Source organism: Phallusia mammillata, chromosome 1 (assembly GCF_965637545.1).
Source record: "Phallusia mammillata chromosome 1, kaPhaMamm4.hap1.1, whole genome shotgun sequence".
NCBI lineage: Eukaryota > Metazoa > Chordata > Ascidiacea > Phlebobranchia > Ascidiidae > Phallusia > Phallusia mammillata.
In genome coordinates, this window is record NC_137252.1 from 22,309,714 (window position 1) to 22,337,680 (window position 27,967).

Consider the following 27,967-nt stretch of genomic DNA (forward strand, 5'->3'; position numbering starts at 1 on the left):
TGCAAATTTATGCAATTGTGAATGACCTAAGTAGTGATTGTCACATATTTTCAATTTTGTTATTCTCTCTGCCAACAAATGGTTTAGTCGCCTTAACTTACGTAAACGTAGGTTTCGGTCGACCTGCTTCAAAGCGACATTAATTTTTACTCGAACACTCACACTCGTTTAGGAAATCTCTATGCATATGATGCCTTAATCTCTACAATACTGCTTTTAAATGTCTTTACGTTGCTTCAGAAGAGCCAAACCTGTCTTTATCGCTGTTAGTCACAGTTGCGGTCAGGTCTGAAGAGCACTTAAACATATTGTTCAACACAGTGCGGTAGTCTAGCCTTTCTGTGATACAAAGGGCATTACGTTACAGCAACTACCCAACCTGTCAAGCAAGCTGGCGTTGATTAAGTTTCAAGGCACATGTGTATAGCTCTCCTGCTTAGAAAAACTGATTTGTCAGCATGGTGCGACACAGCTGTTTCGTTGTATGGGTCATTGTAGAGTAGATTACGTTCAGTTCAAATGCTTATTTACTATATTAATATAGGCTTATGGGCATTACGCTTGTGTGTAATTTCTAGTAATTGTCTAAAAAGCCAGGAGGTGCTTTTAGTGGTGCAACCAGCAAAAATAGCATCTTATTCCTAGGCAGGTCCCCTGGACATTGAAAACAAATCAATTTATTGAATCATAACTGACGCACATGACAGACAATATTTATGAATTTGCTTTTTTATTACATGCCGTGACTGACAATACAAGATTGAAATTGAAAACATACCAGCACTGTATGTAAAAGCAGGTGTTATTTACCCAATAATTAAGTTTTTACATTATTTACGTAAATAATTTTTTAAACCTTTTAGAACTGTACACATTTCACGCCAATGACTATCTTCGCTCGAATATATCCTCAATGCAAAAATTGCAAAGACATACTTTGTAAACTTTTTTTTACACAGCAGTAGTAAACTCTCTGCGCGACGCAATTGAAATACGAGTCATGGATTGGTGCCGAGTCATTAGGTGACAAAAAGGGGAAAACCGAATTTGCCAATCAGCAAAGGTAAACAGCACACCAACAACATAAACTGAAGAATTAAATGCGTAAACTATTGCAATAAAACTGAATGAGAATTGTGGTGGTTTGTTGATTGACAAAACCATAAAGGCTACATCACTTAACACGTACAAAATTGTAACAACAGAAAGACGCAATGTAACGTTTTCAAGTCTCTGTGTTTGTTCCGTAATTCCTTTGCGTACATGCTTCACAATCGGGTACAAAACTAAAATAATGAGAACAATTTGGCATACTACACCAAGAGAATACACTACTGGTACTGAGAACCGCAAAAACTTGTTAAACTTGCCGCTCGCACAAGTCACACCGTTTGATGTAATTGGAAGGGCTAGCAAGAATCCAGACTGTAGTATTGGGGTTGCAATTATTCCAAACAAAGTAAATCGACTGAAAACTTTTAGTCTTGGCGAGCTCAAGTGCGCCAGCAGTGGTGAGTTGTAAAATGAACGTTGGCGAATCCACAAAATGACGCAAATGAGCACTTTATTTAAGTTTGCAGTTATTATGTCGAAAGCAGCGTACGCTGAGCACAACTCGTATCTGCCTGCAAAGCCGTACACATCGATAATAAACCAAGCAGCCCTTATAAACAGAAGACATGCCGAAAAAAAGCACAAGTAGTTTGTGAGACGCATGCTTTTGTTTTTAGGTATGCACAAATACAAACCAGTGACCAGGCATAAGTAAATGGTGACAAACAGCAAAGTCCCAATCCATACTTTTTCTCCGTTTCTCGCTTTAATACGTGGCCGCGAGACGGTAGAGAGTTGTAGTTCGCCGTTTCCAGAATATTCCAATACGCTGGTGGTCGAATAATTAATTGCACTCGTCGTGTTCGGTGGCAAAGAAGAAAATAAATCAACTTTAAAAACTTTTGTGGTTTCCATTTTTTAACCTGAATCTGCCACAGAAATGTGTTAAATTTATTTTTACTTTGCATGATCGATTACACCAGTCAACCATAATTAAAAAACATGTATTCGTATTACCCAAACTAAGATACGGCAATTTAAAAGCAAGAAGGTTACTCTTGTGAAAACACAGATTACGAACAAGACGAGCTTCTGGGTCGAGATAGTTTGGCTTTTATCATTTACCCTTCTCCTCAATTTATCTTGTGATTATAAATGATAATTTTTGGGTTTAATAGTGCAGTTTTAACTTAAAAAACACAATCAGCATTTAATCGGCGTATTTCTATAACGCTTCATAAATTAAGCTATAACTTTAAGGTTGAATTTATCTAAACAAATCACGACATTGTTTTGTAAAGTCCGAATAAGTACCCTAATAAAACAACTTTGCACCCCTACATTTTAGTTTTCGTAATTTTACACTAACATTCTACCAACTATGCTTCAAATATGCATATTAAACTCCCAGACATAAATCAATTCTCGAGTAATTTTATTCATCAAAATTGTAAATATCACCGGAAAAATAATTCAGACTACCAGAAACCTTACATCGACAACCTTTTACACTTTGACCCAATTGGGCAGCCTTCTCCGAAAAACGTGCACCTCCCATTAATATAACCAAGTCAGCAATACTATTCCAAGTAATGCGATACGATGTAAGACCTGATCGTATCGCATTACAATTTGACCGAGTGGTGAGTGTCGTCTAACTTGTCAAGGGGCCAATATTTTATGATCATCTCAGTAGCGTGCAGATGACATCGCATAATAGCTTGTCGGGCTGGGTGAAAAGGTTGCAACCGTCAACGTAAAAGTGAAATGTAATTACTTTAGGTAAACTTGTTCTATAAATAAATTCCGTCGCTGACTCATGAAAGCATTATAGTTGTCAAACTAATCCATTAAAATCTAATGTAGGCTGTGGCCACTGTTTGTATGTTTAGTGAAGGAAACAAATCTAAACCTCAAAACTGGAAACTTTGTGAGTGTATGCAAGTTACGTGTTGAACTAAGCCTTACTAAGGTTTGCGACAGATTCACTGGGGAATGTGCCAATGTTAATTTGGGACACGTACACGTGATGTAATAGTTTCTGGCGCCTGCGCTATGTCTCTTCTCGGTCAAAAGTTCATAGGGCTTCAAAGGAACTGCAATAAACATGAAATGTGACCGAGCATTACGAAACATATTAATTCGCTTAATATTTGACAAGTGTATAGCGTCGAGAACTTATTATCACCAAAAAAATAATAATGGCCTGGAAAATATGTCACTATCGAGCCAATACCCGTAAACTAAATTTCTATCTGCTCTAAATTATTTAGCAGCTATAGATTGGTTGAAAAAATACATCGTAGTTCCATAAAATGTTGATTGTAGGCAATATACTTAAAGCTTCCGTGTCAGCTGTCGCAACGTCAATTTTAATTAGTTTGTGACTTTACTACTAAATGCACTCATCTGGGAATTAGTGAGTTCAGGTGTTGTTGGCCATAGCTCGATAAGGGAAATTTGCCAAATTTGTTTATTGGGCTTAAACGAGCCTTCAACCTCGTCATCAAGTTCATACGCATTTTTGCTAGCCTTGGTAAAATATTCTTTACCTAATTATATTTTCTTTTGACTAAAGCAGTTCTTGTTCAACCGACAAGCGACGGAACTTAAATTAGGTTTTATCAAAAACATCTGGTTTTCTTTTGTTCATCGTAAAAAGTTGTTTGTTTTTTAACAAGATGACTGAGTGCGTGATTGCGGCTTTGTACGCAAAAGTTAGTTGTGTATGCCTGATTACGAAACTTAAGCAACAACATCTTGACGAAGGACTTATTGTGAGCATTACGCGAATAGGTATTGCCCACCAAGCAAAATAAAAACGAAAAATCAAACGTCATAATCTTTGGTGAAATCTTTATTTGAGATTTAAGTAAACTTTACGTCATTCTATATGCTGCGAATTCCTCACTTAACGTTTGCTTTTTCTATTTTGTTTATTTGCCAAATAAACAAAGTTGGCAACGATTTGAACGAACTCGGATCGATTTTGACACCGCCTCGGGGTCTGGCGCACTTTTATCTTTTTCATGTACTATTTGTTTATTTTACCAACGCGTGGTGCGCAAGTTAACACCTGCACAAAAAAGAAATGGTTTGGCTGAATTTCTGCAATACACGTTTAGAAGCTGTTCCATATCCTGAGATAAAACTATATGCAATTTCAAAGGCATATTTAGGCAACAAACACGGTTTAGACAAGAATATTGCGTTCTAAATATTTCCGAACCAAGTCAGCAAAAACAGTATTTAATCTTTGTATATATACCAAATAACTGGTTAAATGACAGTTTCAATATTCCAAAGACAAAATAGCGTATTTGAGAAAACTTTTAACTTAAACGTATATTTTAACTCACAGTAAGGGCTTACTTTACAAACTTTAAAAGTAGTATCTGATTAAACATTTGTTTTGACATTGTCCTGAATAAAAAAGTCTTTATTTTCATGCGACGCAAAAACTAGTGTTGCTCAAAACATGAAGCTAACACACCTTCCTGTCCTCTTTATCTTCCCCAAATGACAAAAAGTTCTTGTAGGTGTTTTTTTCGTTTTGACAAAACGTGATTCATGTGGGCTGTGCTCAAATATCACTTTGGCAATGTCGCGAAGCGCTTCAAATTGCATTATAATCGCTTTTTGGATCTCAACAGTCAGGCAAAACGATTCTGACGTCACTTGTGGGCTTAACATTTGTGCCCTCTTGGGTCAAGTGCTACAATAAAAGAAAAAGAAACCTAGCCACGTGTATATCAGATAAAAAAAGATGCCAGTTGAAATTTTTATTCATGTTCAATTTTACTTGAAGGAAATTTCGCCAAAGAAAAAAAAATGTTGCAAAACGAAACAAAAGGTAATAAAGGAAAAACATTAGACATAGTAAAGGTATATTTTGTTTATGTTTGCACAATTGCACTAACTAACTTGAACATAAATATATAAACTGCTTCCATTACATAGCTTTGGCCAATCAATTCAGAAAAACAGCCGCTTTTCGATCCTAAAAAGAAAAATGCGTTTCATCTAAACCAGGGGTGTCCAACCTTTTCGGCCAAAGGGCCACATGCGGTTTACGAATGATTGCGCGGGCCACTTGACTGTTTACTGCTAATTTGTAATCGTAGAAATGGCTGCCTTATAATTTCTAATTAAAATCCTCACACCGCAATTCTAATCTTGGAAATTTGTATTAACCTCGTTTACAATTCTAAGAACAATAAACATACCAAGATTAGTAAAGTCAACAAAGTTTTTACCACACGTCGTCATTTTAATGTGAAGTTTGGCACTGTTTTTCTATTACAAGTTTGGCAATATTCGGTGAGATGGACGATTTAGCAATGCGAAGCGAGTTTTTCATATGGCTGTCAGAACTGATCTTACAAGGGATTTGAAGTCACGTGTTCACCTTTCTTTTAATTCTCTGTTGGCGTTACTTGCTTTTCGGTTTGGCATAATCTATATCACTGCAGAGTGCAGAAGATATTTCACTGCTTTATGCGTTTTGCGCAGGTCTCTGATTATATCAGATGTACCTCAATAAGGCAAGGAATATTTCTAACTGACTTATGGCACGAGTTAGATTGTAGACGTAACAATGTAGAAATTGTGATGCGTAACAATGTGCATTATGATGCAATAAAGGTAACTTGAACAGTTTTGTGTATTACTCCATTAATAACGAAATCAATCAATGCCAATTTTTCGGAATGAAAGTTCGTCATATAACTACGTAGGCGATTAGGTTAATAATAAAAGTTATTTCGAAAAATATTTCTTTGCTGGTTAGAAGTTGCGATGCTGGCTTTTTTTAGAGTCTTGAGAAAGAATAGAGAAAGTCTTTTCACAAGTTAGTTGAATTTCTCTTTCTCGGTTTTTTTGCAAGAAGTAGTCGTCTTGTAATAAACAAACTCGCTTAATTTCCAAACATAATCAAAATCAGCGTCGGGTCATCGGAGTATTTAATGCAACCATTATGTGTGTATATTTTCGGATAATAGTACGTTGGCATGCAGATGGTCTGATCTTGCAAACTTCAGATTGTTCTTTGACCATACAGGCACATAACATTTGAGCCTCACAAAAGGTGTACAGTCCACTTCTCATTACACTTACATGCCGCAGTGACAGGTGGCTCGTTTGTGGATAACTGTAAACACAAATTCACAGTTCTTAATTTGACAAAACGGCTTAGTTCGCTCCGGAGAAAAACATTTTTATGTACAGTTGTCACTCTTTGTCCACTATTCTTCTTTTTTGATGCATGAATATTCCTTTGATTTAAAAACAACACACAGTTCCCTGGCCAATCTTTAGTTTTAATAGTTGACAAATTGAAAACAGTCTCCGTTTGTAATCAGAAAAGGATGCCAACATTGCAAATACGTTTACAACCGTGTTTATTGCGTAACAAATAGGTATAAAGCTAAACGAGACACCAAAAGGCTGATTTACCGAAACTGCCAGGAAAACAACATCAGTTACAATACATGTGCTGGTACAGATGCTCAAGCGTATTACAACCGCTTCCAGTTTTCCATTTGGATCCCCTTTTCGAGTTGCACTAATGTGTTTCACAACTGGGTACAGTACAGGTATGAGAAGAAGCACTTGGAACATTGCTATGATGAAAAACACAGCCGGTGCAAATATTTGTAAAAAATCAGACGATTTGCCGATTTGACAACCCAGTGAAGATGCATAAATTGGGATGAAGGACAGAGTGAAGATTTGGACAAATCCAAAAAGAATTATAGCCGCCAGCAAGGCGTTGCTCATCACGTTTAAGCGCTTCTTTTTGCGACTGTGACTGAGAAAACCTCTGTAAAAAGAACGCTGTCGAACCCAGAATACAATATAGATGATTGTGCGGTTGGACGTGGCCAAACAAACGTTTACTATCGAATAAATAGTACAAAATTGGTCGGTAGACATAACTAATCGAACCTCTAGCAAAAACCACGATGACTCGATTAATATTTCCATGGCTGACACGCACACGAGAAGGTTAGTCCAACGAAGGTTTCTCTCAGCGAAATTCCAGTAATAAACAATTGTAATCATTGCCAGATAAAAGCTAATAGTTATCAGAAAAATTACAATCAGTAAATCAACGACCCTGTTGGGTGGTTTTTCTGTTTCTGAAGTTGTTGTTTCAGTAGCAAAGCTGGATATTTCTGTAGTATTTAATTGCTGTGGCCATCTAAATGCGTCTGTCGTCACATCAGTCGGATTCATCACTATCCTTCAGTTGATTGAATATTATGCTGCCCTAAGGTTTGTTGTTCATATGTTATATAGCTGCATGATATAAAATGGTAAAAATAATAAGCAACCAACAAAATAAACAGGGTAGACTGTAGAGCAGGGGTGGGCAACCTTTGTTACTGTAAAGCCATTTATAAATGTCAAAATTGGATCGAGGGCCGCACATGTGCATCACACAAAGTGATTTTGCTTTGTTTCTTACCAAATATGCTTAACTACAAGTATAATTCGTATTTGATTCTAGCCACATTTTGCCAGACCGCAGAAAACTAACATCAGGCCCATTAATCAGCTCAAAAATATGTAATAATTGGACCCGTTGGCCAGTACTTTTGAAATCCAAGCGTCTCTGCGGGCTGCACAAGCTTTAATGAAGGGGCGCAGGTTGCCCACCCCTGCTGAAGAGCTTAGCCGGACCCGGTCTGCGAGGTCGTTTTATCCGGCCCGCGACCACATTTTTTGGTTTGCTAAATCGTATTGATAGATTTGTAACATTCAAAAATTATTCTACTCCTGACGAAAGTTTTCCTGTCGCGATATGTGGAATTACCTAGTTTCATAGGATTACAACGCCCTGGGTTTGTTACTTCACAGACAAAACGACAAGTGTTAATTATGCGCAAACAGTTGCCTTCTTTTTTTACTTGTGGCGTAATAAACAAGCATTGCTCGTAAGACGAAACTAACTATACAGTTTAACAGTCCCATCACCAGATTTTAAATGGGATTGTAGAAAGGCCATATCTTGGCGCCCCTATAAAAATCGCCTCGCGGGCTAAGTTTGGAAAGACGACGCTAGTGGATGTAAACTATGAGGCCCGCGCAAATCATCATTAAACTTATAAGGCCCGCAGTGAAAAAAGTTTAGTGACGCCTGGTTTAAAAGATACAACCAAACTTTCCGCAAAGCTGTACTTTTCTATACCTTTACAGATTTATTCCCTCTCTTTAGCACCCTTTCCATAATTCCAAGACCCCATGTTGCCACTTGCTATATTGTGAACCACTGCTCTAAAGGTTGAGAAAATATTGTTAATAGTAGCTTCAGGTCGAAGCAACTAAGCTAAATGCAAGTTATTCAACGCACCCTTTACTGTTTTATTCCAAAGTTAAGAAAGTGTTGCACTTTTAACAAATCTTTTTACCTCTGCTGGTTGGTAACTGCACTTACGCAATCACAAGCGCTGTTCTTAGCTTGTTATAATGCGCTTGCTGTGCACATCGCAAAGATAATTTGTGTGTGAAGTTTATTTATGCTTCGAATTTTCCTGGACAATCATTCGCCCTTTCTGCAGGTTTCTCCTGGTGAAAGGTTTTGAGGTAAAGTTATGACAACACAATTGCTACGTGTCTGTGAATTTCGGCGGCTATTAGCACGTCTGGCAGTTAAGTTTGCCGAAAACTGGGTATTGATGAAGCCAAATCATTATACTTAAGTCTGATCTTGAATATTGTCTGGACTCTGGAATGTCGCAATTTAGAGCTAACTTATGAATCGCCATATTCTTGTTTCAGACATTTTTTTCTTCGAACAGTTGCTGCTCAAAATTACAATTAAAATTTACAAATGATTCGTCAAAGGTGTTTTTCGTCAATGCAACAATATTGCACGCTAGGCGTTTAATCTTCAATTTGGTGTCAAGTCAGAACATTATAGCATAATTTCTTTCCACACTTTTATTACAAAACGTACTTGTTTTTAAAAAGTGTCATATTTATCGGATTAGCAGTGTATAGTAAACATTTGAAACCAAACTCCTAAAATTTTCTCCATCAAGTTTACGGGAGCTACAAGGGCACAAACTTATAGTTTGCTTCACAAATAAGTAAATACGTACGGCAGGGGTTTCCAAAGTGCGGTCCGTGGGCCAAATGCGGCCCGAGGCGACATTTTAAGTGGCCCGCAGCTGTTGTTTCAAATTTTGGCGACTTGCGACTTCACGCAAAAGCATTTTCGTGAAACTGTATTTACCGGTAAAAAAAGGTATGCATGGTGCTGACGCAACAAAATCCCAAAATTTCCTTTAAATGCTTTATATTTTGTGTTATAATTGTCGGTTAAAAACTTTACAAAAACACGTTGGCCCGCGAGCGTCTTCACCTGATGAAAATTGGCCCCTATTAAAAAAAGTTTGGACACCCCTGACGTACGGGATTAGTGTAATTAGCTGAGACAGTCAGCGACCTGTTGTGACGCATTTTGTCGAAAATGCCAGTTTACAACATAGCTCATACATAAACACCATCAAACATGTTACTATCGGTCTTAGACGACAAAAAAGGCGAAAGGATACAAAATTAACAATCGTTCTTACCACGATTTGTAGTAAAAAAAACTTCTTTTAAGCAAAATTTATTTGAAACTTAGGTATCTTTGATACAGAAATGTGACAAGTGGTTCTCTTCAGCTTGTGGCATAGGCTACACAGAGTTTTGAAACTTTGTGACGACGAACAAACATTTGAATCAAAAGATGTTGTCTGGTTTAAAGTTTTAAACATCTTACCGGTGTGCTCATTGATGTCATGGTAAATTCGGTAAAAAGCAAATATTTGTGGTTGGAATGACTTATGTAACGATGTAAGAACAGCACAACAATAACTCACGATTCAAGGCAAGAAAAAGAAATGTATTTTTCTAACAGCAAGATCGACAACCTTCAAACTATGGCTGTTGTCCAATAAAGCAGTGGTCGTCAACCTATGGGTCGCGACCCCAAGTGGGGTCGCCTAAACTTTTTCTGGGGTCGCGAAATGTCGCCGAATTTAATTTAGCGCATTTTAAAATTGATTACAGAAAATGAAACTAATATTATGTTCTTTTAGATCGCAACTTTTGCTCTTGTTTTGTAGCACAGCTTGCTACCTCCTGTTGCAATTAAATCGTGGTAGTGGAAAAACACAAAATGCCTTTATCGCGCAACAATGGGTTTCGACAACGTGTATTATGACTCAACACTATACGTTTGTATTATTTAAGGTGACACCAGAACGAGTGAATAGTTATTTATGCAACGTAGGCTACCCAACTATGCCAAATTTTTCTAATCCCGTTTTTAACCACGTGGCTGTGTGAAGCAGGATTTAGTGCAATGAGTGTATTAAAAACGAAACATCGTAATCGATTGGAAGTGGAGCATGACATGCGGTTAAGCTTGTGCAAAGTCAAGCCGTGGCTTCAAAAACTTGTGGACAGTATACAGGCGCAACCATCTCACTAACAGTGCAAATTAAATGTTGAACAATCTGACAAGTTTGTGTTCCGAAAATTGGGCTTATGTCTTAAATGAAACGCCTTAAAAACTTTTTTCGTAATACTTTTGTATCGCCATATTTGTTTGTAATTATGTACAGTTTGTGTAATTGTTCTTTCGGTTCAGCATTACTAAAAACTTTTTTTTTGAAAAAAATGGGGTCGCATGTAAATTCTGATTTCATTTTCCCTTACATTGTCGCCTATAAAAAAGGTTGAAGACCACTGCAATAAAGGTTAGGACCTAAGATAACCATTTTTTACAAAACATTTGATTTAGGTCTTATAAAGCAACAACATCTTGACGAAACATTTTTTAGATGATAAACGTTACATCAACGTGTTCCAAGTCAAATATTATTTTGAACATTTCTTTTTATTTGTTTTCGCGAATGTTGCATTCTGTTGGAAGTTTGTTGGGCTTAGTGTTTGCACGCATTTGTGACGTCACTTGATGTGACGTAATATTTTTTGTTCCACCACCTTGCATTTTTGTAAAACTCGGCGCCTATAGTTCTATTTTGAAACGTGAAATATATATTTATTTTCAACAATGTGAATGCATTTCTTCACGATAATCGTTTCAGAGTCAAAGGTTGGTGAAATGTGTGCAATACGTCACATGATAACTTCTGATAAGATTTTTAAAACTGTATTTTTTATCTTCTGTTCGACACTTGTCTTTTATCACAATTTTTAATGTAGTAAATGACTTTTACAGAACACCCGTGTTTTTAACAGAACATACGCTTTTAGCAGAACACCTGACAGGTTTGTAGAATGGCAGTTTTGTCTCACTTGAAACATTACGAAAGCAAAATTATTGACAGAGTAGACATCAGCCCAAGCTCGCGAGGTTATCACCTGTTCATTCGCTTCTATTTCAGGTTTGCCAGCTGGGTACAGGTACACATCGTTTTTTTTTCTTTGTTTATTTGGTTGAAAATAGAACAAAAATCTGGCTGTTACAAGCGTAGATAGCCAGCATTTGGATAACAGAGTGCAACGGTGTCAAAGATATCATCAAACAAGTGTGCGGAGCAACAGAACGCCATCAAGTGTTAAGCCTTTGGTTCGGAATTCCAAAAGAATTTGTTAATTCGGCACAACGACTTGCGTAATGCCCCTTTTGGCCACACTAAAAACAAAGAATCAGAAATTAAAATTCATTCAAACCAAAAAGAGATATTTTCAGCATGGACATTTTAACTATATTGTACGATTTCTTTTAGCTTTTCCATTTTGCTTATTAGTTGATTTTTGGGGAAAACACAGAAAAAAACTGCACATAGAACTTTCATAGTTTATTTGTGACAAGGTGATGGCTGTGTGATGTAATATACTGCCTGTTTTTTTTATTATGTATATTTAAGTTAACTCTTAGCAGATGTTATCAGTTTGTTTTCGAGGTATTTTCATCGCATTACATCAGTGATTCTCAAACGTGGCTCTCAGGGCCGCATGCGGCTCCCAACTACTTATTTTCCCAGCAAACCTCAAGAGAACCACCAAAGATTGCTATTTTAGCTTTAACGGTAATAATCATTAGTGATTTTATCAAGGTTTTGTTTTTTGCGGCTCTCTACACACTTAAAAAACAACCATTTGGGCCCAACAATTCAAAAATTTGAGAACCACTGCATTACATACATAACTTTCTAAAAAAAAAATTACATATACAATATTAATTAGAAAAACCTACCCTAAAACATGTGATTCTGCTCATGTCCCTGACAGGGTCTTTTTTCAACCTATTCAATCCAGCCACACCTCCTGCTGTCATTCGATTCCGCTGTTCAAACAAGTCATCTACAAGCTAAAAAACACGCTTGTTACAGGCTTTTTTACACCTGGACGATATACTGTATCAGTTAAAAAACATATCTCGGAGTCCCGACTTTATGATAAACTTGGATAAGACAAACAAAATATTCACTTTGGCCACATTGGGTTGCATTGGAGCTGAAGACTTGTTAAATTGTAAAACAAGACCAGAACCAGAAGTGTCTGATCCCTTTTCTGGTGTTCTATCCTGTGAAACAAGAAAAAGTTGAGTTTGTGATTTTAAAACAAAACTAAACTTGTTAGCTTACCAATGACTTGTAGGAGTTGTTGGGACATACATTAGCTTTGTGTCCAAATTCAGAACATATTCGACATTTTGTACCCTTTTGTTCGGTGACTGGCAATTCCCATGGAGGACTATAAACATAATTCCATTTAAAATTGAATCTGAATCAAAACTTTTTGAAATTGGATATTTTCCACAATGTTAATTTACATATGCCAGACATGAAGTCAAAAAATACAACTCTGACTCCACCTTAAAAAGTGTGACTCCTTCGTCTTTATTACCCTGGTTTAAACCCCCCAAAGGGCCGAATTTTCCTAGCATAAGGCATAGTGCAGGGGTCGGCAACCTTTTGCATGCAGCGGGCCAAAACTGAGATTTGCCAAGTCGCGGCGGGCCGTATTCTTTTTTCTTATTAAATTTTCTTAAATTCTAGTCATGGTGTTGGAACTCCCGAAAGCAGCTTATTTTGATTGGGTTGTCCCGGCATTTGGCAAAGCAGTCGACATCGCAAAAATGAAAGAAAATTGAAATACGATACGGCGAAATTACCGGTACTTTAATTCCTAAATCTTTTTCACACTTGTGATTACAAAAACTCGATTTAAGCGATAAAACTGCCCACCACGGCAATAAACAAAAAACAGTCACGACCATGGCAGCGAAAGTTTAGATTGCTGAATTCGAATGAAGTATTATGTTGAACTGAGAGCACCGAGGTGATTTTAGCATTTGGTGTTATAAGTAGTTGTTTTCTGTAATTTGGATCGAGGGGCGTTTGACCACTTTTCGCCGGTTGTCGCACAAAGTATTTGCGACCCACCGCTAATTAGGGAGCTTGAATCACATCGTTGTTTATTTTTTTCTAAAAACACAATTGTGATAAAACAATAACAACAAACTCGTTCCCCGATATAATGTGGGAAGTTTCTAAAATGGTCGCGGGCCGGATAATTTTGCTTGGCGGGCCGGATGCGGCCCGTAGGTTGCCGACCCCTGGCGTAGTGTATAAACTAAATCAATTTGGTACTATTAAACATAAAGTACCTGAGCCATAGAATCTATAGACAACTTTGGGAGAACTACAAACTATTAGACTACTTACTGGGAAAATTTGCATTTTGGTCCATCAGGGCAAAACCCAACGAGGTAATTCATGCACATAACTTTTCTCCTATGCCTGTGTTTGCAAAGTGCACCTTAAAACAACGAACATCTTTAAAACATATTTATTTGACCCAAACCTTTTTCAATTGTTATTAAACACAAACTATATTGCAAGAACAAACCACATGTTTACCTACCATGCCGACAAAAACCTCTATCATACCAAGGACAATCTTTTATTTTATCTGCAGGGTCTATGTGTTGATATTGACAATCCTTGTTATCACAACGACCTGTAACAAATACCACCAACTGAATACAAAAGCACAACTTTTTTACTATCAAACAAACATGCTTACCAAATCGGGCATAAAAATAACACTCTGGCATTTTGCTCATGTCATATTCATGAAGAAATTCACATTGGTCCCCTTTTTTGCATAAGCCACGCAGCCAATGCTTACAAACAACTGCTTTGTCACCTCTGACATGACGGAATGGGCAGTTTGCACCACGTTGACAAAGATTTAGTTTAAAGAATGTGCACACAGAGGCTCCAGATTCTAAAAATAAAAGTTTGAGGTGTTATGGTTTGGAACAAACTAGTACCAAAAAAAAATTATTTTGCCAGTGGTACTATAGTTACAGCTTTAGGCATAAATAATACACACATGCACTACTTCATAAGTAAACTAGATTCATGCTAATAAGCGTACAAAATTACAAATTCATAATAACCTCTAAATTCATTGGTAAATGCACTTTAACAACTTTTTAGATAAAATCAAAACTTTGACTTTTATAACCATGTACTAATACAGAAATCGTCCTGATCCACGGGTCCTCAACAGACAATTCCAGTCACATATATAGACATTAATTAGCTGACAAATTCAGCAACACTCAAATCAGTCTGTATATTTCTTATTGCAAAACACTTCGGAAATTTGACTTTTATGTTCAAATTGTGAAACATAGTGTAGCACTTTCGCAAGTAAAAATATCACAAAAGCAATATGTATGTAACTCTAACAGTGTTGAAATATTATACTTACTATCCATTCCAGTAAATGGGAGTGGCTGTACACCTAAATGTTGTTCGATGGCATATTCAATATCAAATTTTACATGGTCTATATTTGCCACAACTTCTTGCATGTTTTATGAAATACTAAATAGATAAAAACAAAAGTCATTTAGCCAATATTCTGCACAAGTTTAATGCAACATAAAAATAAAGTTATTATTTTATATTTACCTCACCAATAAAAACAACCTAATTTAAACTAATGAAAACAAATCCACAACTTTTGGTCATGTTAAAGACATTTATTGTACAAAACAACCACACAACATTTGTAAACAAACCTGCCTCGCACTTTGTTGATCCAGATAAACTTTTTTCGCGCACACCACGCCGTAAAAACTGAACCAAGTTAACGTGGATGAGATGTGGGTAAGTGCTTACATTAAAAGTTCTTTGAACAGCATTTGGTCTACTGATTCGCCTGTATAAATCATTTTTTTGCTTTTGGGGCAATAAACCAGCCTTGTTGCTGTATTGTTTTGGAAAGATTTTGTTGAACAAAATGTTTGCAAATTTGTTTTTATATGACAAATCCAATGATTGAAGCGTTTGTTCACACTTACAACAATAACACAGAGTTGCTCGACATAAAACTTGGGCTGAGTTTATAACTTCTCTTTGTATTTCTCTAAAATGTTTTTTCCCAACTGTTCACCCCTCCCCAACTTTAAAGCCTAAAAACCTACAACACAACGCGAACATGAGCAGTATCCGTTTATTTTCAAGCTAAACAATTGTAGATACAAAAAACGCTTGATGTTCGGTCGCCAACAAACACTTTTCTCAACGAAAACCGACACCACCATTCTCGATCATCCCAAACAACAGTTTGATTTGGTCATCAGGTAAGTTTGGCTCGCTTTTTTAGGATTGCATTTTCAACCACTTTGAGTTGTTCAAGTAATTCCACTCTCCTGTTGGCAATAGCAGACACCTTTTTGCCACCAGGTGTTTGTGTACTGGACATAGCAGCAGCAGGACGTTTTCTGAAAATGTTACTCAGTTAAAATAGAGTTTTGAAACTAATTTGCTAGGTATTTACTTGAGGTAACAACTTACCGACTCTCGTTAGACTGTTGTCCCGGTTTCTGTTGAGGCTGTGACAAAAAGAAATATGTTATAGTAAGAACAAATCTTGTAAGCTGAATGAAATCAATGCAATAGTGCAACTTATCATTGTAACTTGTATGTTTACATGACTTCCGTTTGTGACACAGCTATTTTGCATTTACATGTCACATATGTAAGGCGTGATAATTAACTGATTGTCAATATTTGGAAGGTAACCTGGACAGAAGTCATAACATACAGCTTACAATAAAGCGTTTGATCGTTATTGTGCCCTGCTACAACTAAGACAAGCTACACCCACAACGTTGCAAAAAGAAATTTTCAATCATGTTCATGTAGCGATGTTAAGGGTAATTTTAAACAAAACTCTCCACAAACTGACTGTGTCACAGTAACCACACCAAGTTACCTTATTGATTATGGTCATTTTGACATCTTTTCGTCCGGGTTTTGATGGCACTGAAACTTTTCCAACTGCAGCAGTACCGGGAGCGCCAACTTGTGGCAAACCAGAAACTGACTTTGTAATTTTCACTTTCTTGGCTGCAAGAAATATATATATACCATATTTATCACCAAACAACAAGTTTTATTTTATCTTACCTTTCGATTTCATTTCTTCATCCGAGGAATCACTGGAATCAGATGAAGAGGAACTTCCAGAACCTACAAACAATAGCAAAATTATTCAATCTGAACCTTGAGTGGTCCAGAAATTGCTAAGGGGCTGCTGTGAATAAATAGAGGTACGTTTGGGAACCACTGGTCTGTAGTAAAGCTACAAGGTGCATTCACTAAATTGAAAAAGAAAAGGTTGATTTCCCAAATAATATTTTTTAGAAAAAAAAAATATTTTGCCAGTGGTACAGTTTCTTGTTCTGGTAACTTATAGCGTTGTGGGACACCTAGTAATAAACCCGGTAACTGTGACCTGAAGTGAACTAACCTGAAGAGCTCGTACTTGAACCAGAATCACTGTCTGATCCTGAATCTGACATTTCTTTTGATCTTGATCCTGAACTGCTTGATCGTGAGAACTCACTGCTACTCGAAGATGAGTCAGACTTCCTGAAAAAAAAATCATTATATTTTTTACAATAGGTAGGCAAAAAATGTTCTGAAGTGTTTTGTTTTAACTGTTAAGGAGAATTAGTCATGTCTGTTAAAAAGCCCCTAAAATTTTCACTTTTGTTCCCCCCTATATACTTTATGTAGGTATTTTACTTCACTACTTGCTTTTTTACTACATTTCAAAAGACAAAATCAGTAGTGGGTGAAAATACCAGTTGCAAAGGTATTTGTTGCAAAGCTCTGCAACAAATTTGACTATGAAAAGGCATTCAGTAAAACAGTTAGACACCAAATACTGAATTTTTGAGAAACAGAATGCTGATTTTAGCATGACATTTTTTAATGTAAGGGGTAAATTATCTTACTTTCGTGTTCTGGGTTTCTTTTGCACTTTGGTAGCAGTCCTGCCTCTTTCTGATACAACCCCAGTCTGCAAATATGTTAGATTTCGAGTAGAGTTGTTTGAGCTTTACCCCATTTTAAATTGGGTTTTTGACACTTACACAAAATATTTTACACAAGACTTACCTTCGTTGGTGGTTTTGTAGCTGATGGTACTTTCCCAGGGGGCTTCCCATTCTTATTAACTTCTCCTGATATTGGTGATGCTGACTTTTTAACATTGGATTTGGGTGACCTTGGCTTTACTGAAAAAATACATATCTTAGGAAAGAAATGTCTCTTTAAAGTACATCTATGTTTACACAAAGCACATCTTCACACTCAACATACTTTGTTTAGTAAGTGCAGCAACTTTAGCAAGAGTAGCAGCTGTTGAAGTTTTTTTCGTGAATTTCTTGGTGGTTTTCTTTGGTGAAGGGGACCGACTTGAATCCGAACTGCTGCCAGAACTAAAATATAAATCATCAACGTTAATTTCACTTAAACTCCATTTAGGCAATGGAAATTATTTACACAACTTATAATACATTTAACAAATATATATTTAACAAATATCAAAAATATATTGCACTATGCACATCTGTTCCTAATACACCCTGTTGATAAACAAGAATCACTTCACCTTGATGAAGGAGAAGAAGAATGACTTGATGAAGATCGAGATCTGGATGATGACGAGGATCTGTTAAAAAATTTAAGTAGCTTGACTTTATTCTCAAAGCGGTCCTTTTGTCTGACTTAGTAGAAACCAGAGTATAAATAGTTAGTGTTACGGTACTGCTTTATTGTAAATGCAAATGTATGAAAAAACTAGAATAGTGGTTTTCCTATATATTGCCAGTTTATATATGTACTACATCATATTTAACGATGTATCACATATACCATTTACTACATTTATAATGGATATATATTTGACACCTACATTTCATTGGGTCCCTATATTTTTCCTGGCACCTTATAACGTAATTGTTTCTGCAAGCATAATCTAATGGGTCCCCACCATAGGCGCCCACTTGCTAAAATCGGCGGGGAGGCAGAATTTTATAACTCGGTAAAGACGGAAATATTCAGCCCGGACGTCACCTAACGTCGCAAGTTACACCCTTTGCAGTGTTTCGGTACTAGTATACATAACATTAGCAGCCGATGCCGACCCAACTATACAGTAATACATTTTTTCATCCCCGCAACAATTATTACAAAGCATGTTTTATTTTTACGCAACAAGGCGCACATGCGTCTAAAAAGCCATTATAATAATCGTTTCTAGGTCGTTTGGTTGGTTTCAACCATGTTTTCTATTTACACAGGAAATTGCATGTAACGCATTTAAGTTTAGTTTATTTTAAATCAGGAATTACCAAAGTAAAGCCCGCGAAGGTTTTTGTTCTAAATATATATCTTCGAAAATAACGAGTCAACCGTTGAAAGTTAATTTGCCACCAAAGAGTTCCCACAACAACATGTGGTCTTAAGTTTACCTAGTTTTACACTTCACAGGACCCATAAAAATGATCCAAAAACAGTTTGTTACATCACAGACAAGACTTAAAGTATCAATGCTTTCGTTACTGTGCGTATACAGGTGCCTTTCTTTGTTAATTGTGATGACATAAATGAGAAGTTAGTAATTTATGTCACATAATTTTATAGTTCGACACTAGCGCTATCTCTTAATGATATTGTATAGCTCCTGCTGGTCCCACAAAAGCGCTTTGTAGACCACAATTGCGGAACGGCGCTGCGTTTGTGCTTGTAAGCGATGTGGCCGTCTAATGTCATTTTCATGTTATGCGGCTCACCCTGAAAAAAAATTGGCTACCCCCGTTGTAAACGATGTCAATTTGTGTCGATGTTGCTGACCGAGTTTTAGCAAACACTTCTTGCATGTTTTTATCCAATGGTTCATTGCATATAACCAGGGTTGCCATCGACATGGAACTCGAAATAAGGACACACGAACAATTGGACTTTCATGTCAAAGGACACACGAACAAATTGGACTTTCGTGTCGAAACAAACGTTTTTGAATCTTTGCATTTATACGAGCCTTGACATATCACATGTCATATTTCTTTTTGCCAGGAACAATCTGTTCCAACTCCTTGTAGAAAACACGTAGTGCATCTCACGACACCCCAGGTCTAGGTTTACTTTTAGCAGGGTTTTGACTTGTAATTGTTAAAAATAAGACAAAATAAGGACTCAAGTCAAAATAAGGATAAATCCTAGAAATAAGGACAGTATGGCAACCCTGCATATAACACTTCAAGTATACGTTTGTGACGTAACAATATGCGTTGTTTGATTTTTCAGAAAGGTTTGTCTGTTCAAACTAGGCAGTTGTTGACTGTGCAGTAGTACAGAGTTACTACAAAACTGTGTGTGCATAAATTAGCGCAAAACTTGTTTATGACGTAGTCAGCGACGCAGATACCCGGGGAGGCGGCGCTTCCCCGCCTCCCCATAAGTGGGCGCCAGTGGTCCCCACACATGTGCATATGTGATTTGGTAACAGTAAAAATAGGGCACAATCATTGTTTTCAACCGTCACACATTATACAGCTCAAAAAATTAAATCCAGTCAAACATCGAATAGAGCTTTTATAAACACTGTCTTCACTTTGCAGTTGTGTGTTTATTGACAACCGTCGCAGCATTACCACGTTTCCCTTACTTCATAAAAGAAGCGTCGATTTTTCACGGTTTCATAAAGATATGGCGCCGATCGCAGCAGGAGGGCCCTATCACTAACCGCCATAAGACGCAAAACTGCGTGATACAACAATTGCATAACTAACGTTTTTAAATGATCTACAAACATATCTTAATTGCACAGTGCAAAAAGACTGCCTGATAGCATGTCCAGTTATGTGCGAGGCCGAGATATTCGCTTTTCAGTGGGCAGGTTTGCGCTTTTCGCGCCCAATTGAGCTTTTTTCGACATGGAGTTGCGTGTTGTTTTCTCGAGGTGGAAAATGGACCGAAAAAAAAATATATATATAAACAAAAACAAAACCTGGAAGATGAGCTATCTGAATCAGATGAACCAGATGTACTTTGACTTTGTCGTCCCTTGACCTGTTGCCGACCCCTGGCCCAGGGATCACTCCAACCATCACTACGAACTGCAAGACCTGAACAAAAAAATATTGAATGGGTTTAAACCAGTGGTTCTCAACCAGGGCCCATGACCCCTCCAGGGGGGCACTGGTGTAGATTCACCAGAAACGCCCACTAAAAGCCATTTTCTTTTTAACTTTATTCCCTAATTTAATAGACTATTTTACATACTATTTGTCTATATGAAGGTTTTTCACGATTACAGATTTTTGTTTACTCTATTCAACCTGTTTAAAGCCGAAATTAGTACTGAATTCCAACATGAGATTGCCCTTTACATTTTAAAGGGGGCCACAGGGCTTACAGGGTTACTTAAAGGGGGCCATGAGGCCCAAAAGTTACTTTTAGGGGGCCACAGTCCATGAAAGGCTGAAAACCACTGGTTTAAACAATAAAAGTTAAAGAAAACTTTATACTTTGCAACATACAACACACAAGGAACAACTTTTCTCAAGTTAATTTAGCTTTATGGACCAGAAGTATTGCCAAAATACAACCTGCAATTTGATATGGGACACAGCCAAATTGACATGGAGTACCTTTATGTCAATTTTTATTTTTTGAAAAAGGAAAACTATTGAAAAATAAAAGACAACTATGATATGTCAATACCTGGGTCCTGGTTGGGTCTCTTGTTTGAGTTTACTGGAACCACTCTGCTCTCAACTTCCCTGCACAAACAGAAAAATCATTTAAGGGTGGTTACTTCACACAATGCTCACAAATCTGTTAAACAAACCTTCTTGGAGATGGCTCTCTTCTGCCTTCATGTGGACGTCCATCAAAACGATGAGGGTAACCTCTGTCCCTAAATAGAAATTTGTTTTAACAGTACAAAGTTTAAATAAACACTTTTGTTAGGAGTGCAATTGATATAATAGATTGGTTATGCAAATACTTATTTTTTTAATGTGGATCTTAACCTTATTTAAAAAACCTATAAAAAAACTTATACAAATTTTATTTTTAATTGAAAGGGGAAATGGATGTAACTGGTGGTAAACGTTTTGCAAGATTGATTTAACAGCGTTGGAAAGACAAACAAAGTTTACCTCATTCCATCATCCATTCTTCTATCTCTGTAATCTCTGTCCTTAGGGGCCTGTTCACGGAAGCCAGGGTCACCATACCTTGGAAGCATCTGATGGGGAGATACGCCATGATCATTTCTGTGCATGGGTGGGGCTTGACCCCGATGATGTGGGGGCATTTCCCTTGGTGGAGACCTAACAAATTAAAGCAAAGTGAACAAATAACTAAAAGGAGCAAAAAAATGAAGTTTAAAGCATAGAATATGCTATAACAACTGTCCTGTATCTTGTACAGTTATAGATGTTTAAACGTAAATGTCAAGTGTAAGAAATAACTCAACGTCCGTTGTGATATTTTTGTTGTTACAATCATATGTAGTGCTGACCTTCTTTCATGCATTTCCCTGTGCATTGGATGTCCAGGTGGGGGTAAATGGCGATCCTTTCCTCTCCTGGGTGAGCCACCGCCTCTTCTCATGTCAACATCCTATGACATAAGTGATAAAAAGAGTTTGGTAAAAGCATACAACTAAAGGTTTGTTACTTTCAGACTTACAGTAACTTCCTTTGCATGGAAAAAATGTACTACAAACTGGCATGATTTGCAGTAAAATTAAAAACATAAAATCTATGCCGTGACCAATCAATAACTCACTCTTCTAGGACTTGGCCTTCTTTCTTCCTTATGGTGTGAAACCTTCATTGATTCAAATCTCTTAATTCTTTTTAGCTCCTCAGGGGCTGGTACGGCATACCTGTCATCTTCATCAAGTGCTCCAAGCGGATCGTAACCTCTATCAGAAACCAATATTTTTTACAACCATGCTCATAAGAGACTTTCAACAATTTCTGAATGAGAGACTTATGCTATGATTTGTAAAACTCAGGGTGGCTTTCCTATACATTGCAATTCTCATGTTTAGATTTGCTATGATAACAATAGTTATACATATGTCACCAAAGTTTATTTTAGTCCCCTAATTGTTAGTTGCACCAAAAAACTACAAACCTTGCATCATCAACAAGAGGTTTCTGCACAATGTAATCCATATCCCTATCCACATTTAAAGCTTCATTGCAAGATATCACTTCACGCTTACGCATAAAATCAGGTTCCTCAACCTTGCGTTGCATTGCCCGTTTTCTCATCTGCAAGAAAATCAGACTTTTACAACTAAATCTTATATCCAGGCAGCACCTGGACAAATAACCCCTTTGAAAAATTATCATTCAAAAATTTTGTTTAAACCAGCTGAATTTAAACATAAGTTTTCAAAAAAGTAGAGTTTTTAAATCACACAGCACTTATTTTTAGAGGGTCATTTTTTACAGAAAAGACAATCAACTGCTAATGAAAAGGGGGTTGACAATTAGGTTGTGGCAAAAAAATGCCGTAAATTTAAAACAATTAACAGTGTAAACATGCGCTCTTCACCTCTTTGGCATCTCTCAGTCCTCTTTCCCAAGCTGTTTCAGGGGGTGGTGGGGCTATGGGTTGGGAAAATGAAGGATGAGACTGAAAAAATACAAACATTATTACCAATTGATCTGAAGGCCTAGTTTGACTACGTAACATATCTTAACCAGGTCATAAGATTACAGAATAATGTGTGAATGTGTTTTGTAGTAAAATATATTTATTTTTACCAGTTATGTGCCAAACTTTGATGTGTCAAATTGATTTGGTCAAATCTGCAATTTTAAAAATGATTTTTTTGAGTCAAATAGTAAAACTTATCTTTACTGCCAATTCAAGTAACATACAATCTTTCAAACTGTGCTGTAACTAATATTAACAAGTATCAACTATATTTATTTTGTCAATTAACAAAAGAACGTTATTCTGGCCAAAAGGTCCAAGGCAACTTTGAAATCCATATTCTGGCCTTAATTTCAATTAATGAGATAATATAAAACAAAACTATTGTGTTGTAGCACTGTAAGGCCAGGCCATTCAGGTAAGGTTGCATGGCATACATGTTTTGAATAGTGTAGTGTGACTCCACGAAGGAACTGGTTAATTTGGTAGAAGTTATTATTTGGTTTCAATCGGAGCCGAAGTCACACAATTTGGTGTATCACTCATTTTTACCCTTGGATCCATTGGTGGAGGTTGTGGTGGCCTTGGTTCTGGTTTGCTTGTTTTGGTCTCATCTGCAAACATGTTGTACCCACCTACAAAAAAAAGTTATGTTTGCAAATCTGTTAGGACAGATAGCCCAGCACTGCTGGTACTAGCAATATTATGTATAGCACAACAAGACAAAATAAAAAAATAGGTTAAAATTGTGAATACAACTTGACAGAGGAAGGTAGACACATTGTACAAATTCAATTTTATATTAACCTTTGTCGTTAATTCCAGGATGCACAAAGCGACAACGATCACCCCAAGTACAGTTTCCTCTTTGAAAAAACCTGCAGATTTCACGAGGAATAGCTGGACCCTCTGCAAAAAAGGTGATTTTACCGTTCTACTGCTCTTTGCTATAATTTTGTTGCAAACTTGATTATTTTGCGTTTATCAGTAATAATATTTAAAAATTCAATAAAAAATGTCATCACTGCAACAAGATCTTACCAATCGGGTCAACCATTTCACCTTCTTCAAAGTCATCAGGATAAAACCCTTGCGTTGGAAGAAGTTTCTAAAAACAAAACATATTACCAACAAATCTCACGCATAGGATAAATTCCACATACTTTATCTTTAATTTCACCATCACTTTCCACCTCACCATCACTTGAAGCAATCTGGTAAAAAAAACATTTCCAAAAAATCTTCTTATGCAAACATAAGTTAATTTTATAGTTTGTTTTGCTCTTACCTCTCCATCAGACATTTCACCCTTTTCCAGTTGCTTCGAAGTAGTATCATCAACCTAAAAAGTATGAATTTCTTCAATACAAGTTGCAACAAACCACTTTACTTGACATTTTAGCAAAAACATACATGACAATAGGGCTTTTATATGTCTGTCACAAATTAAGCCTTCAACAAAAAGTTTGTGAGCTATTGATGAAACTTAGTTGCACAAAGAGATCAACATACAATTTCTCCTTCTTCATCAACATCTTCATCATAGTCAAGTTGATCTAATTCTGGCCGAACCTCAGCCAAAACACCAAAATCATCCTTCACTGTTGGCTTTTCAATAGTGGGGCTGGGAACTTTTGCCACTTCACTATCTGAATCATCTAAACAATGTTACAAACAAACTTGTTGAAGAAAGGACCAAGGTTAGAAAGTATGCACAGATATGGCAAATAAATGCCTTTCTGACCAGCAACATGTTTTGTAAGCATACCTATTTCACCATCAGATGCTTCTTCAATATGTCCTAGTGGAGTTGTTACAGTTTCATTTTCAGCCTCAGGCTTAATTTCATCCTCAGATTTCGAATCAACACTGCCATCATGATCTTCCTTGTTGTGAGTTTTGACTTGATCTACTTCATCACTAACAATATGAGCAACAGGTTCAGAATCTGGAGAACTAGTGGTTTCAGTTTGTTCCTCAGCAACATTGGGTGCATCAGCAACATTTTGTTGATCATTTTCAGGACTTCGGTCCTGAAGTTTTGGTTGAAGATCAGGGTTGACTTTATCAGAAGGAAGATCACTATCATCTGATAGGATTTCACCATCATCACTGACATCACCAGTTTGCAGTGTGGTTTCTTGGTTTAAAGTTTCAACACTCTGCAATGCAAATGTTCTATTGTTTGCAAATTGATCGTAGAAATGCTCTCTCTCTAAATCTAAATAGATGCACAGCCACTCCCAAGTAATTTGCTAAATTTATTCACCCACAAAAATCTTTTCAAAAGATATATATGTCTAGAAATCTTTTAAATTGCAATTGTTTGAAGTTTCATGCGGTAATACACATATATAATTGCTAACATGCTATGCAAAATGTGCAAATCTGGTTGTTGCAAAGTTGTGCAAAAACATGATGACATATACAACAAATTTATGTAATATGAGTGTGTTTAATAGTTACAAATAGTTTTACGTCATATTTGCATATACTTACTTTTTCTGCTGGTGAATTGATCCCAATGTCCAAAACAGGGGGCTGTGGTGATTTGATTTCATCCAAATCAGGTTCTTTGGGTGAACTGCTGAGATCTAACTCAGGTGGTTTTGGTGATTCCATGGTTAGAACTTACTGGCCTTGTTTTGTGCCTTAATTGTAACTGGAAAAAATCATGTTTTAACTGTGTTAACTTTTGTCAAGAGTAGATATTTATTGAGCATTTTGGAATGTCTACACAGTTTAATAGGTTTAGTGTATACTATATCATACAAAATATTTTGTAGTGAGAAAGCCAATGTGTTATACAGCAAAAATTAGGGAATAAAATCTTGTATGCAGCAATAAGTTATTATTACTGATGTATCAACAATTTAAAGACCAACACAGGCACACCATATGGATCAAAATATATTTCTTATGTCAAAATACCATTTAGCATCATTTTTTATTAGGCATGTATGTTGAAATTTTGGATGACGACTTTAAAGTCTGATTAGGGGATTTTTAGCCCTATTTTCACACTACAAAATATGACAAATGTATTGAATTCACAGTCTGAGAAATATATGAAAACAAATGCACGAAACCATGTAGATGTTGTTGAGAAAATTAACAAAGAAAAAACAAACCATTTGTGTCCAAAAGTGAGCTACAATACAGATGCAGCAAAAACATGGAAAAACTGTCTGACTATACCTCACTATAAAGTCAACTGTATTTTAAACCAAGCTTTCTAGCACACTGATACTTTCTGTATTGCAAGCAGCAGAAACGTATTTTTGCACATTTCAGACAAACAGGTTTTTGACTGACTGCTCCATTCACAGAAACACAAGAGCAGTAAACCACAATATATGCTACAAGCCAGTTGTGTGTATTCTCAATGCTTGGAAAAATATGTATTTTACATCCATGGGTGCATGGTTAATAATCAGTTCAATTTTATATCCTTGGATATCATGTAGTCGTGTTTTAAAAATTGTTTCACATTAACATTTACTTGACATTGAGAGCTACATACAATGGCACATAACAACACTGTGGCCTAAACATTTGCAGTACAGCAAATGGATAATCCTTTGTTGCAATTCCAAACATGCTGAAACAAGAAAATATGGGACAAATTTAGGCCTAATCATGGCAAGATCTGAACAAGCACCTACTTTCGAAATATATACTACAATTTGTTCAAAAAAGGCATTTTATAGATAGGAACCATCAACATTTAATCTTCTTGATTTACTAATCATATTACAATACACTTCTGCAATGGAAACCTAGCAGAACTGCATATTTAGAAACCTTTAAAAAAAACTATAAGCAATAAATACAGGGTGTATAAGTTATACAATCGATCAACAAAACCTAATTTATTAGCAACCTAATTTTAACAGGCACTGATAAGAAATCTAAATTTTAGCTTTACCACTAGTGCAAAACATTGGAAAATTTTACGTTTTGTTTTTAATCAGAAAAGAAGAACAAAAAATGTATGAATGATTCAAATAAGCAAATTGTTACATTTAACAACTGGGGGTAGTGTGGATTTTACATGAACTTTTCTAAATTAACTAATGTTTACAATAAAATTTAGTTTTATTGTTGTTTTAACTCTTAACCCGGTCCATATAGAATTTCAAAAGCCTTTTTTTCCTGTTGCAAAAAATAATAATAGTAAATTAGAGTTAAAATTTAGGCCCAGTGAATAGGAACGCCTACTATGGGGGTTGATGCTGTGTGACAAGTTGTGAAAGCTGAAAGGCATCAACTACACCATCAAATGGTAGTTTGAATAACGCAAAAATCATTGCAAGTCAAACGCAAAAATCATTCAAAACCACATCAGTAAAACAAAGAGGGGAAAACGTCGTATTGTTTTGAAAAAGTATTGGACACAAAACAAATTTTAAATAAAACATTTCATTGCAAATAGTTACACCATAAATATCTTACCCTGAAAAAATATTCTTCTATTTCCGATGGCTGATGTTAAATGTATCGGAAAAATGAAACCAGCGATCAGAACAGATGTCTTCAACTGTTAATCGATTGATAGCAAACAAACACGTAAATCTTGTTCTAAACTGGTAACGAAACATGGGTTAGAAATTGGAGAAAAAAAAGAATTAGTTTTATTTCAATTCGTCCATCGCAGGCAAAAATGACACTACGATAAACCTTTTTGACTGTTTTTTAGTAATAGGATGTTTGCCCAGAGATAGATGGATAACAATCGCAATATCTCGAAAACTAAAAACTATACGTTTTAGACACACAAGACACAACATTGTGTTTGTGAGGGTAACACTAAAAGCAGAAAAACAGAAAAGCGGGAAAAGCAGGAAATCAACACTAAAAGCAGAAAAGAAAGGAAAAGCAGAAACAAG

General features: G+C 36.3%; 4 protein-coding genes across 7 annotated transcripts; all 4 read right to left on the reverse strand.

Annotated features, from left to right (window-relative positions):
• Window positions 1–480: 480 nt before the first annotated feature.
• LOC145222466 (uncharacterized) lies at window positions 481–2,020 on the reverse strand. The gene has a single exon (XM_080088605.1). It carries the CDS (start codon window positions 1,966–1,968, stop codon window positions 952–954), a length of 1,017 nt encoding a protein of 338 aa, XP_079944731.1. The 5' UTR covers window positions 1,969–2,020; the 3' UTR covers window positions 481–951.
• A 4,313-nt stretch (window positions 2,021–6,333) lies between these two features.
• On the reverse strand, window positions 6,334–7,290 carry LOC145209155 (uncharacterized). The gene has a single exon (XM_080079416.1). It carries the CDS (start codon window positions 7,288–7,290, stop codon window positions 6,334–6,336), a length of 957 nt encoding a protein of 318 aa, XP_079935542.1.
• A 2,367-nt stretch (window positions 7,291–9,657) lies between these two features.
• On the reverse strand, window positions 9,658–15,326 carry LOC145220478 (cleavage and polyadenylation specificity factor subunit 4-like). 3 transcript variants are annotated; one of them, XM_080087703.1, is made up of 9 exons: window positions 15,130–15,326; window positions 14,806–14,921; window positions 14,110–14,313; window positions 13,948–14,043; window positions 13,749–13,842; window positions 12,666–12,774; window positions 12,509–12,604; window positions 12,275–12,388; window positions 9,658–11,710 (listed from the first exon to the last, which is right to left on the reverse strand). In XM_080087703.1, exons 2-9 carry the CDS (start codon window positions 14,906–14,908, stop codon window positions 11,627–11,629), a joined length of 900 nt encoding a protein of 299 aa, XP_079943829.1. In that variant the 5' UTR covers window positions 14,909–14,921; window positions 15,130–15,326; the 3' UTR covers window positions 9,658–11,626. The 3 variants fall into 3 exon arrangements, with proteins under 3 accessions (XP_079943829.1, XP_079943825.1, XP_079943817.1); XM_080087699.1 differs by having other exon boundaries at window positions 15,123–15,326; XM_080087691.1 differs by having other exon boundaries at window positions 15,119–15,326.
• A 210-nt stretch (window positions 15,327–15,536) lies between these two features.
• Window positions 15,537–27,724, reverse strand: LOC145220462 (uncharacterized). 2 transcript variants are annotated; one of them, XM_080087679.1, is made up of 27 exons: window positions 27,534–27,724; window positions 26,210–26,679; window positions 25,578–25,740; window positions 24,847–25,240; window positions 24,591–24,736; window positions 24,367–24,420; window positions 24,242–24,292; window positions 24,120–24,186; window positions 23,886–23,987; window positions 23,631–23,713; window positions 22,974–23,054; window positions 22,548–22,687; window positions 22,194–22,332; window positions 21,925–22,025; window positions 21,560–21,733; window positions 21,247–21,315; window positions 21,120–21,178; window positions 20,404–20,521; window positions 18,004–18,063; window positions 17,712–17,830; window positions 17,508–17,626; window positions 17,345–17,409; window positions 16,855–16,976; window positions 16,512–16,574; window positions 16,318–16,451; window positions 15,897–15,934; window positions 15,537–15,823 (listed from the first exon to the last, which is right to left on the reverse strand). In XM_080087679.1, the coding sequence occupies exons 3-27, from the start codon at window positions 25,698–25,700 to the stop codon at window positions 15,679–15,681; spliced, it is 2,766 nt and encodes a 921-aa protein (XP_079943805.1). In that variant the 5' UTR covers window positions 25,701–25,740; window positions 26,210–26,679; window positions 27,534–27,724; the 3' UTR covers window positions 15,537–15,678. The 2 variants fall into 2 exon arrangements, with proteins under 2 accessions (XP_079943805.1, XP_079943797.1); XM_080087671.1 differs by lacking the exon at window positions 26,210–26,679 and having other exon boundaries at window positions 27,534–27,723.
• Window positions 27,725–27,967: the final 243 nt, after the last annotated feature.

Coding starts and splice junctions, on each gene's coding strand:
- LOC145222466 (XM_080088605.1), bottom strand. CDS start 1,968: ATGGAAACCACAAAAGTTTTTAAAGTTGATTTATTTTCTTCTTTGCCA.
- LOC145209155 (XM_080079416.1), bottom strand. CDS start 7,290: ATGAATCCGACTGATGTGACGACAGACGCATTTAGATGGCCACAGCAA.
- LOC145220478 (XM_080087703.1), bottom strand. CDS start 14,908: ATGCAAGAAGTTGTGGCAAATATAGACCATGTAAAATTTGATATTGAA. Junction 12,605..12,665: donor ACAACTCCTACAAGTCATTG/GTAAGCTAACAA, acceptor CTTGTTTCACAG/GATAGAACACCAGAAAAGGG. Junction 11,711..12,274: donor GCAGAATCACATGTTTTAGG/GTAGGTTTTTCT, acceptor CTTTGTTTTTAG/TGTGGCCAAAAGGGGCATTA.
- LOC145220462 (XM_080087679.1), bottom strand. CDS start 25,700: ATGGAATCACCAAAACCACCTGAGTTAGATCTCAGCAGTTCACCCAAA. Junction 16,977..17,344: donor AAGAAACCCAGAACACGAAA/GTAAGATAATTT, acceptor TTTTTTTTTCAG/GAAGTCTGACTCATCTTCGA. Junction 16,452..16,511: donor TGAAGAAATGAAATCGAAAG/GTAAGATAAAAT, acceptor TATTTCTTGCAG/CCAAGAAAGTGAAAATTACA.